Consider the following 12,282-nt stretch of genomic DNA (forward strand, 5'->3'; position numbering starts at 1 on the left):
CCCACTGCTGACTCGGTTACCTCCGCCGGTGGAAAGTGGCCGTGGCAGCGGCCCTAGCTTTCGGCAAGATCTTGCCAAACCTTGCGAGATCTCACTGGAAATCATCGCTGTCATCATTTCGTGCCACCAGGTAAATGAGACTTAAAAGGTAAAGGACCCCTGACAGTTAAGTCCAGTCGCGGACGACTCTGGGGTTACGGTGCTCATCTCACTTTACTGGCGAGGGAGCCGGCGTTTGTCCACAGACCATTTTTCCGGGTCATGTGGCCAGCATGACTAAGCCGCTTCTGGCGAAACCAGAACAGCGCACGGAAACCCCGTTTACCTTCCCGCCGGAGCGGTACCTATTTATCTACTTGCACTTAGACATGCTTTCGAACTGCTAGGTTGGCAGGAGCTGGGACCGAGCAACGGGAGCTTACCCTGTCGTGGGGATTCGAACCGCCAACCTTCTGATCGGCAAGCCCAAGAGACTCAGTGGTTTAGACCACAGCGCCACCTGCTTAGACTTAGGTAGTGGCAAGGCAAGAGCAGCATGTTCCCAATTTGCCTCAGGCAGCAAAGCGGGATGCGCCACCTCGCCTGTCATTGAAGAGCTTTTTTCCCTAGGCACTGCTACTCTTTGAGCAACTTTGCTTGGCACAAACAAACGAGTGACGATGATTAATTTTTTTTAGCCAGAGGAGACGGAACCATCCCTCCCAAATTTGCCAGCACTCACAAAGTTTGCCATGGACAGCCTGGCTCCAGAGGCTGAGGAACCCATGGCAAGAGACCTGTTGTACATGGGCCTGTGTTTAACATCAGCATGCTGTTTTACAGATAAAATTGGATTGTTGCTTACATGACTTTAATTCAACGTAACCTACAGCTGACTTCAGGCCAGTGGAAACTAGCTGCTTGGAAGAAATTACTGTTGGTCACTGGGATTGCATAGCCTGTTGCCCCAATTGATGTTTGGGTCAAAAAGCAGTTTTAAGAAATAATGTTTTTTATTGTCATTCCTATGCTCCCAATGAAGTATTCCGATGAAAGCCAGCTAAGCTTTATTTACAGCATCTAAGTTCTCAGTTCTTATGCTTATCTGTGTTTTCAAACTTCCTGAACTCCAATAAAACACACACACCCCCTTTCCATCTGTGTTCACCTCTCCACATAAGCAACGAAGCCAAGTTAACCTGAAAGTTTCTCTCCACGAGCAAAAGAGATCTCTGCTTGGAGCAGCCTTTCGTAGCCAAAATGGAAATGTGCCTGCCACGTTCTTATGCTCCATGGATCCTGCCTATTCGACAAGGAGCTTAGGGCAATGTACTAGATCTTATTCCATTTTTATCTTGCAAAAGCTCTAGAGGTAAGTAAGTTCAGCTGAAAGCTTATGAGTCACCATTTGCAGCTGATCTCAGATCTGACAAGGGTCTTTCTTTAACTTGTAGAGGCAGACTTCTATCATAGCTGTCAACTTTCCCCTTTTCTTGCGAGGAATCCTATTCGGAATAAGGGAATTTCCCTTTAAAAAGTTGACAGCTATGACTTCTATGTGTGACACAATTATAGCGCAGCTGAAGGCACAGGGCTTCCGATCCCATGGCTGAGGTTTACTGTCATTTCTATAATATGCACTGGGCTGAGTTTTACACATGTAGCTGGCCTGCTGTTCAAAGGAATGCATTTGTCATGCAATATCAATACAGAATTCGCCACTGTACTTGAGCTTGCAATTCTGTCTTTTGGTAGTACCATTCCTCTTGCAAAGCTTGTATTTCTTTGGCTTTCTCTTTCTGGAAACCGGCAAGGGTATGCCTGACTTCTCTTTTTGGTGCACCTCCAGAGTCCAACCTTGAAGAAAGAGCATTTGTTGCATTAAGAAAAGAATACCAGTATCTTCCGACACAATAATTACCAGACTTGAAGGTTACAGTCTTTAGAGTGGATTGGGACTGAACCCACAACCGCTAAATACCTTGGCTTCTCTTCATTTTTGGCACCAGAAGGAGCTGATGGCTGTTCTCTGCTTTTTGCTCTCTCTTTATGCTGTTTGGCGATGTCTTTCTGTTTTACAAATGCGTCCTGGGACTAAACGATAAATGCCAAGATAAAGCTTCAGTTATGATGTTATCATTCACACTAAGCCTTCTCTCCCATGTTTTTCAAATGCAGTATAATAAATTGTCCCCCCCCCCAATCACTACCCAACCCACCCCCCATTACCATTTTCCCTCTCAGAATGTATGTGGGGAGGAGGAATATTCTCAAAGTACTAGGTTGACGTTTCAAAGGCAGTGAGGCCAGTTAGAAATGGAAATGCCACATTCCCCCAGCCTACTGCTGTTGTTGACTGTTGATTAGGCAGGTCAATCCCTTTCCACCCACTTGCCTCAACTTTGTGATGTGCGGAAGCTTTTTTGCCACATCCCTTGGGTCAGTTTTAGGGGTGATGGGGAAGAAATCAGTGCATAAATACCTCAGTAATAAACAGTGAAGAAAATACTACAAACAGATGTGGAGCTCCAGCCGTGCTTCCACTACTGACGCCCCCTGAAGCACCTTAATTCGTTTTAGATATGTTTTATCAAAGTGATAATATTGGTCCCTGTGAGTTTTGTTATTATATCCGCGGCCTGTATTGGGTCGTTGTTTTATTTGATTTTATCTGACTTTTGATTGACTGCTTGTTTTGTATTGTAGGATTGTATTGTATGATGGGCGCAAATGCCGAATAAACATCTATCTATCTACCTCAGGGTTCTGCCGTATGAGTCTCCGTAGCTCAGTTATCCCGATCTTTCTTTAATCTGCATCCCCCTTTCCCTGCCACCCCACAGACCAGAATAAAAATGGCCGCCACCATCTCACTTGTCAAGACACACACACACGGGTTGACAGAGTCAAATGTGGTTTCCTTGATTTAGTCAGGCACACAGCCAAATATTTAGCTTAAAAGTACACTGGAAAGGCGTAGGGGAATCATGAATGCAAACTAAGCACGTAAGTCATCTGATATGCGTGCGCTAAGCCAACATTATCCATCCAATTTCAACCGTGTTGTTGAAAACAATTTTTCATTTTTGTTGGGCTGGAGAGACTCATTAATACCTTCACTCAGTGCTACTTTTCTAGAAAAAGAGGTGCTGGAACTCACCACGAATGCTTCCCTGGTTCTCTTATAATGTCAATGGTGCCAGAACTGAGTTCCAGTAAGTTCCAGCTTTGAAAAGCCCTGCTTTTACTATGGTATCGATGCCTAGGATACCGAATCACTTATCACAGGAATCAGAATGGGAAGCCCCAGAGACCTGCTTCTTAAGGCTTCGAGGAATGTTCCATCAAGCTAACCTGTAAGCTCAGGGAAGCTAGCCAACCCAACTGAGCAAATTTCAGGCAGCCATCTATTGATATACCCTTTCCAGACCACAGATCCATCTTTATCCAGTACAGACGTCATAGGACCACACTCAGTTTTGATGCCCCTAAGTATGTTGATGTCAGGAGCTGGGCAGAGGAGGAGGAGTGGTGGAGACTGCCTCCCCATCCTGACCCTTCGGTTGGGGGGGGGGAGAGAAACAGGAAGGCAGTATAGATTTACAACAGTGGTTTGCGGGAGGTCACAGCTCAGAGGCAGATAAGGGGAAAAGTTGGGAAATAATGGGGGGTAGGAGCAGGCAGAGCCGGAACTGCAGCTGGCTGACATTGTCACTAGACAGCATCCCAGACCCACCATCTCCCAGAACTCAGGGGTGGAGATTCATTGGGTTCTATAGCCTCTCCCTGTAAAGCTTGAAATAAAAAAAGGGCCGCAAGGAACTTTCCCTTGTCTTTATACATCCCTGGGCAACAAGCCGAGAGCCACTGACTGTCTATATTGGTATGCTATTACCATAAAACTTTTATTCACTTGTTCATAAATATTATAATCGCAACAGCAGCGAGAATGTTGCCAGACATCCATAGCAAGCATATTACTATTGGTCTCGGCTAAATTTCCCAGACTAAGCAAGGATATTATCCAAGCCACTGTGATTTATTTATTTATTTGAAAACCTATAACCTTGCCGTTTCATAAAATGCAACAAGGAGGCTTACAGCAATAAAACAAGTGCATAAATATCCATAAAATGTAATTTAATACACCAATAAAACATGCTCATTTGGACATCTCTAGTAGTCTGAGGGTACTCCTGGATCTGTCACTGTTGACTGAGGCTCAGGTGGTCTCCGTGGCCTGAAGTGCCTCTGACCAACTTTCAGTTGCTAAGACAGTGACGGCCATTCTTGGGCTGTGACAGCTTGGCTACTGTGGTCCTGAAATTGGTAATCTCAAAACTGGATTTCTGCAATGTAGGGCTTCTCTTGGGGCTTAATCTGGCAGCTGCAGCTGGTGCCAAATGCAGCAACCAGGATCTTGACCAGGGCACCACACTGACACCAGAGAACACACCTCAGCTGTGGGAGCTGCATTGGATGCCAATATGCTACCATGGACAGTTCCAAGTTTCTGGGTTCGGCATTTAATGTTAGAGATTTCAAAGTGCCTACGTGCAGAAAGTCAGCTTTTCATCTGTAGCAATTACCAGTTGGCAGAAAGCCAAGATCTGCTCTCTCTCCAGACCCTTAGCAACGACCTGTGATTGGTCAATGAGTTCCTAAAGAATGAGCTCTGTGTGAGAGCTGGTTGTGGTTGTTAGTGGTGTGGTGTTTGTAGTTTGGTTACTGAAGGTTGAGAGAGAGAGACAGAGAGGAGAGGTTTTATGTTTTGTTTCTTTTATTTGTAAAGTCTGTACATAGTAACTTATGGATACGAGTTGCTTCAATAAATACTGTATATACCGTAGTTATCCAAGAGAGTTTGCTGAGTTCCTGCATTGTGCTGTCCAGTTAATGCTCAACAGCCAGAAGCTTCCAGAAAACCTGCGGTTAACTCTGCTGTGTCCAGGACTACGTTATATTCCTGACACTAAATCTTAAGATTTAAAGCCCCAATCAACTAAGGAACTGCCTAACTCTACATATCCCTGACCGGCATTTCTTCTTCTTCCCCTGTTTGGACCCACTGTGCAAAAGGTGAAATAGAAATAATCTGTACGTATAAATAAAGCAATGAAACAAATCAAGAAAAGGAAAGATGGTATTTCCTTTTCACCGGCAGTCCCAATTCTGATCACGCAAGAGAAAAACAAACAAATCCAGAGAGGCAGTGGTGCTTATTTCCTTTCAAAATTAGCCTAGAAAGCTGCTGATAGTTGTTACCCTCCTCTGTGTGTGTAGGTGTGAAGCACATAAATGTTAATGCACCCCCTGAGTGCTTCTCCTCCTCCTGAGCTCTGATAATGAAGTGAGCGGAAGTTGCACAGAATAACTTTAAAGCAAAATGTTAAGGACTAACAGTTCACATTTCCCTCGTTTAAAGGGAAAAAGGCTTTCATCTCAGATCCTGCCAATAAAACACTTATGGAGAAAACTGAGCATCTGAACTCCAGTTGTGCTTTTGTAGGTTAAGAAGGTACCAGGGGAGGAATCAATGATTGAAAATACTCTGAATGCCAACAGAAAGATCAAATTAGCTGGGTACAAATTAATTGAGCAAGTCCAGCTAAGCCTGGAGGCAGGCAGTGCTAGAGAAATAGCTGCTTGTGGTGTGTTTACTCATTTCACTTTTGTCTCTGGTAAACTGGGACCCAGGTGGCGCTGTGGATTGAACCACAGAGTCTAGGGCTTGCTGATCAGAAGGTCGGCGGTTCAAATCCCTGCCATGGGGTGAGCTCCCATTATTCAGTCCCAGCTCCTGCCCACCTAGCAGTTTGAAAGCACATCAAAGTGCAAGTAGATAAATAGGGACCACTCCAGCGGGAAGGTAAATGGCGTTTCTGTGCGCTGCTCTGGTTCGCCAGAAGCGGCTTAGTCACGGTGGCCACATGACCCAGAAGCTGTCTGTGGACAAACGTCGGCTCCCTCGGCCTATAGAGCGAAATGAGCACCGCAACCCCAGAGTCGGACACGACTGGACCTGATGGTCAGGGGTCCCTTTACCTTTACCTTTAAATTTCTTCGCAGGTTTTTATATGGTTTCAAAAACTTGCAAAGCCTGTTTGACCAGAGGTAATAGAGGGCCAGGGGGAAAGTGGGTGGCGCTGTGGTCTAAACCACTGAGCCTAGGGCTGGCTGATCAGAAGGTCGGCAGTTCGAATCCCCACGACGGGGTGAGCTCCCGTTGCTCGGTCCCAGCTCCTGCCCACCTAGCAGTTCGAAAGCACGTCAAAGTGCAAGTAGATAAATAGGGACCGCTCCAGCGGGAAGGTAAATGGGGTTTCCGTGCGCTGCTCTGGTTCACCAGAATCGGCTTTGTCATGCTGGCCACATGACGCGGAAGCTGTACGCCAGCTCCCTTGGCCAATAAAGCGAGATGAGCGCCACAACCCCAGAGTCGTGAATCTGATTGGTTAAATCTGTGGCTTAACCCACAGCGCCACCCGCCTGACACAGGCCTCATCAAAATGCCATTCCATATTATTTCCTCGTTCCTTCAATGGCTACTGTTTCTGCAGAAATCCAGAAGGTAAAATCAATGACAGAAATGGCACATTTGGAGTAAAAGGGAAGGGGGAGAGAATATGAGATGGCATTTTGATGAAGATGTCATCAGCTAGAATAGATGCTGCACAAAACTTTCATGCACGAGAAGTACCAATAAATGCCATGTGGAAGAACCTAAGGTTGCCAGGATACAACCTGAAGATCAGCTCTACCACTTTGAACTAAATCACTTTAAAACTAAAACCTGAAGCCGTAGGTGGAGAGCCTTATTTAGCAGTTTGTTATTGATAAAGCAAGTCTCCAAGTTCCAAACTGGCAATGAAATGGTGCTAAAATATGAAATGGTACGATCCAACCAGACTGAATCTACCTATCTTCCTTTGCTTTCTGGATAGCAAAGCAGTGTTATTTCACACACACAGCAAGAGAAGCCATTAATTACAGCTTCTTCCTCCCTTTGCAAAAGGAAACAGAAGCTGACATTTAATTACCTCAAGAGGGTACTCGGGTGTCAATAATCCCCTTGTTGAAATCAACAGGAATGCGGGAAAAAACAGGTTGAACTTGCAAACAATAAACTTGTAATTGAAGTTACCATAGACCTTATAGAATGAATGTGTGAATGACGATTATGCGAAAATCTTTGCCATAGTAAGAGCGCTGCAGGATAGTGTATTGCCAAATCCGTGCTGTGTGGAACCTCCATTTTGATTCTTATTAATGACAGAAAGCAATACTGTGGAAATGCTAACAGGCTCTAGCATGGAAGCAATTTAGGTTACAATATGAAGTCAGAAAAAGATGGCTTGGCCCTTTAATGACGAAAAAATGTCCACCCCTTACCTCCTGTTGCCGCTCATGGGTTTTTCTGGCATGAGATTTAAGAAATTCGGCGTATTTGGGGATGTCTCGGTTTTGCCTGATGAAATTCTCTAGCCTTAAAACCTAAATTAGCAAGATAAAAAAGGCACATAACATGGGGGACATACACCGATGCAACATCTGCTTATCAGATATAATCCTAATTGTTCCAGATGAGGCCCAGTTCACCTTTCATTATGAGCAGGGCAGCCTGCAAGAGGATGTTTTTTATAGTGGAATTCTAACCATATCTACTCAGAAGTAAGGCCTACTGATTTTAATGGGGCTTGCTGCCAGCTAAATAGGACTGCAGCCTGAAATAATGAACATACACATGAGGCGTGAAGCCAAAATTTGGGCTGGTAAAAGCATACCCTCCTGTCCCCTTGTTGCCCAGTCAATAAACCATGGGAGAATCTCCCCTTATCTCTCCTCCCCTACCCATCTTCTCCCTGTTTGTGTCAAAGCCTGGCTGAAAACAATATAAAACAATACAAAATTTGACTTTTGCATGGAATTCACGTATGATTGGCTGAGAATTGGTGACAAATGCAGTTCATTTTCCAGGATTGTTCTCCAACCTTCATGGGAGATAAACTGTCACAGTATTGTACCTCTGATCATTTTAATAGCAAGAAATAAAACCTCCCAGGCATGAAGTTTTAAAATATACTGGGCAGATGATGCCTCGGAAAGAGCAAACCATTTTTCTCTGGATCATATACTGCACAGGGTTGCTAGTACTATTACAGGAACCAACTCATTCTATAAATGAGGACCCTATTTAAATGATGCTCAGCATAGTCTATATTTTCAGGCTATAGTCTTGTGAAGTCCTTCTTGAAGAGTAAGTTGAAGCTTATGAATCCCACCCAGAGTTTTTCAGGTAGGAAGAAAAACTAAAACGGCTTGCATGGCCACAGATGGATTTATGCTTTACGCACCTCCAGAGAACAGTCTTCTAGCTTTCCATTTATTGCTTCTTTTTCCTTTTGTAGCTGTCTTATATCATTCTCATATTTCTTTTTTAATTCCTCTATCTGTATCTGAGCCTCCTAAAATTGAAAAATCAAGCAACTGTCACATTTGAACACTATACAGCAAAACAATGCGCAGAGGCACAGGGAAAAATATGTAACATGTAAAACACACATTCAAAACCGAACCCAGAGGAACAAATAACACTCTTCTCATTTCTCAAATCTGGCATGTGGGAGAACATTAAAAGTATCTGAAATATCCCCATCTTTGCAAAAACACTCAGTCTCCTCAAAAGTGTGTGTGCATTAAGGGACTTTGGTGGGGGGACGGACGGACGGACTACATTTTAAGATTTTTTTTTATGTGGATGCCACCTACCACTCCAAGAATGCACCTGGGAATGATGCTATACTATAACTTCCCAATGTTAGGAAATAACCCTGAATAAATTAAATAAAATCAGCTGCTGCTGCAGTAAAAAACTGACAGGTTGGGAGCAGGTGCAGTTTAGGAGCAGCTGCATTCTTTGGGAACAAATTTCTCAACCTAAGGATATTAGCACACTCCCACTTTCACATTCTGCAGCAGGCTTCCTCAACCTCGGCCCTCCAGCTGTTTTGAGACTACAATTCCCATCATCCCTGACCGCTGGTCCTGCTAGCTAGGGATCATGGGAGTTGTAGGCCAAAAAAAATATGGAGGGCCAAGTTTGATGAAGCCTGTTCTACAGCATTTCATAGTGTTGCATTTAGCAAGATTGCAATCCTTCTTATTAGGGAGCAAACCCCACTGAACTTGCTGGGATTTACATCTGAGTAAACATGCATAAGATTTAGATTTGTCTAGACAAGCCATCAAAAAAGAAGAAGAGGAATGCAGCAGAACCTTTTTCTCTGAATCACTGAGCGCCCCCTGCCCCCGCCCCGAGTTAAACCATTCATACATAGGTGAGTATAATTAGGCTTGCCAAGTTGCAACTTCAAATAAAAGCCTGTGCTTTTAACAGGTCAGACTGGTATGTTTCGTAGAAGTGCCCATGTTACAACATTTGATCTGTAGGAAAAGAGAACTCAAGGTTCAAGTCTGGCTAAAAACCAGGCCACCTTCTGGTTTGGAAGTCAAATGCTTAATTCTTCTATCTGTGACACAAAAAACTGCACTTCTCACTTGCCCAGCATACCTGAAGGAGCGTCTCCACCCGCATCATTCAGCCCGACACTGAGGTCCAGCTCTGAGGGCCTTATGGAGGTTCCCTCCCTGAGAGAAGGGAAGTTACAGGGCCTTCTCAGTAGTGGCGCCTGCCCTGTGGAACGCCCTCCCACCAGATGTCAAGGAAATAAACAACTATCTGACTTTTAGAAGACATCTGAAGGCAGCCCTGTTTAGGGAAGTTTTTAATGTTTGATGGTTTATTGTGTTTTTAATATTCTGTTGGGAGCAGCCCAGACTGGCTGGGGAAATAATAATAATAATAATAATAATAATAATAATAATAATAATCCAGTCATTCAAGGGTTGAGTCAGCAACCTCTCTCTGCTATATAGTGGCTGTGGGGGTGGGGGAGGAGAAATATACAGCTGAATCAGTAGGAACCTTACCCTGAGGTAAGACTGGGCAGATGTTTTTGGCTCAGGATTTCAAATACCATTCAGAGAGGCAGGAAGAGTTGGTGGGAAGTTCTCCCGAGGTGTGTGAAAATGCTACAGAGGCAGGCAGGCAGGCACACCTAAACAAAACAACACCACCACAAACTGGCTATAACTATAAAACCAAATTTACTAGAATAGAAATGAGCTGGTAACCATTAGATTCCCAAACATGCTAAAGTGCCAAGTGCAAATACTGAAAGCAAAGGGTAAAAATACAGCGGTATCTGAACAAATTGGATGGATGAATAATATAACAAGTGGCGTGAGTCCAAATACAGGGTAATGACCCCGTGCCGCCACAATGGTGAGGGTGGCGCATCATGAATGGAGAACGGGGAATGTTCAAAAGCCGTTGTCGGTGTCGAACTAGATGGAATGTTTCTCAAAGGGTCTCAAGTTGGAAACTCCAAGCTGTGTAAATGGAAAAGGCGAATCAAAGCCACCACCCAGATGGGGATGAAGAAGACCTGCTTTCCGGATATGTGCCAGGTTTCGCAAAGTGCTTCATTGGTCCCAAGCAAAACAGGTTACTCCACATAGAAAAGATAATCTCAGGCACACCTGACTCCTTCCTTCCCATGCAATGCTCGTCCCGCCACTCAGATTTTCTGGGCATACTGCTAGCATGTGTATAATACTCAAAGCCAAGAAGTATCGCGCTACTACACAAATCAGTTACCGTATTTTTCGCTCCATAAGACGCACTTTTTTTCCTCCTAGAAAGTAAGGGGAAATATCTGTGCGTCTTATGGAGCAAATGCATGATCCCTGGAGCCGAATTGCCCAGGGGCCAAAAGAGGATCATGCTTTTTATTTTACAAAGAGAAAAGGGGGTGTTGAAAGGACCCCGCTCAGCAGCTGATCAGCAAGAGATCGGGAGAGAGATAAGTGTCCCCAGCTCCCTTTCAGCCCCACCCTCCATTGTTGAATGTGCTGCAGAGGGAGGTTGTTTGTTTCCCCAGTGATATGTGACTGGCTGATTAGATTATCTGTCTGGAAACTGTAGAAAAGGCTCCCTTTCCTTTAGAAGCTGCAGAAATGTGAGTTGAACCCCATAAAAACGGGGCTTTTGCTCTTTGCTTTTCCCCCTTTGCAAAAAAAGCTGCAAAACTTTTAGCTGATCCTCAAAAAACAGGGCTTTTCCCTTTGCAAAAAGCTGCAAAACTTTTAGCTGACCCTAAAAAAAACAGGGCTTTTCCCTTTGCAAAAAAGTTGCAAAACTTTTAGCTGACCCTAAAAATGACAGGGCTTTTCCCTTTGCAAAAAAGCTGCAAAACTTATAGCTGATCCTCAAAAAAACAGGGCTTTTCCCTTTGCAAAAAAAAGCTGCAAAACTTTTAGCTGATCCTCATAAAAGCAGGGCTTTTAGAGGAGGAAAACCAGATTTTTTTTTCTTGTTTCCTCCTCTAAAAACGAGGTGCGCCCTATGGTCTGGTGCGCCCTATGGAGCGAGAAATACGGTATTTAAACTTCTGAGCCCTGAGCTGAATGCCTAGCTCACAGAGTCCACTGGGAAGCTGCAAAAGCTGAGTGCTCATTTACAGTGGAAAGGGCTGAATCTTCATCTTGCATGAATTGCCTTAGGATATCCCTATTTAGCATACTAGTGAACTTACTCTTCCTACTTGAACCAACTTGCTGATGGAATACAATATTTCAGCCTGATCTTGAAAGACTATGAATTGGGGAGGGAAGTGGGGAGTGCCGATGACAAGGGCTTCGTCCCTAGTGGAGACCGATAAATTTCAAAGCACAGCAGCTTAAGATGATTCAGAGCAACCAAGCAAAGGCTCTAAGACGTACTGAGCAGAAGCAATAAAAAAAGGATAGCCATAACACCCCGCAAAGGGAATAAGTGATGGGAAAATTTAGATTTAATCTAAGGATAGCTGCAGTAAGCAACATTTCAAAGTGAGAAACGGGTTTCTTCCCCTAAAAAAAAAAAAGCAAAGCCCAAAAGGCAATGGGTTCCTATTCAGCTAGAAAAAAAAACTGCTCTTGACATTCCTGGATAAAAGAAGAAGAAGAAGAAGAAGAAGAGTTTGGATTTGATATCCCGCTTTTCACTACCCGAAGGAGTCTCAAAGCGGCTAACATTCTCCTTTCCCTTCCTCCCCCACAACAAACACTCTGTGAGGTGAGTGGGGCTGAGAGACTTCAAAGAAGTGAGACTAGCCCAAGGTCACCCAGCAGCAGCATGTGGAGGAGCGGAGACGCGAACCCAGTTCACCAGATTACGAGTCTACCGCTCTTAACCACTAC

At 44.3% G+C, this 12,282-nt stretch overlaps 1 protein-coding gene across 1 annotated transcript in view; it reads right to left on the bottom strand.

Moving 5' to 3' along the window:
* Positions 1 to 12,282, bottom strand: part of FAM184B (family with sequence similarity 184 member B) — a 63,095-nt gene that overhangs the window by 18,610 nt on the left and 32,203 nt on the right. Inside the window, exons 7-10 of the mRNA XM_033160930.1 lie at positions 8,334 to 8,444; positions 7,372 to 7,473; positions 1,961 to 2,073; positions 1,707 to 1,836 (exon numbers count right to left, since the gene is read on the bottom strand). Of these exons, the coding sequence (XP_033016821.1) occupies positions 1,707 to 1,836; positions 1,961 to 2,073; positions 7,372 to 7,473; positions 8,334 to 8,444 (456 nt within the window). The remainder of the gene's footprint in view (positions 1 to 1,706; positions 1,837 to 1,960; positions 2,074 to 7,371; positions 7,474 to 8,333; positions 8,445 to 12,282) is intronic.

This window comes from Lacerta agilis, chromosome 9 (genome assembly GCF_009819535.1).
Source record: "Lacerta agilis isolate rLacAgi1 chromosome 9, rLacAgi1.pri, whole genome shotgun sequence".
NCBI classification, from domain to species: domain Eukaryota; kingdom Metazoa; phylum Chordata; class Lepidosauria; order Squamata; family Lacertidae; genus Lacerta; species Lacerta agilis.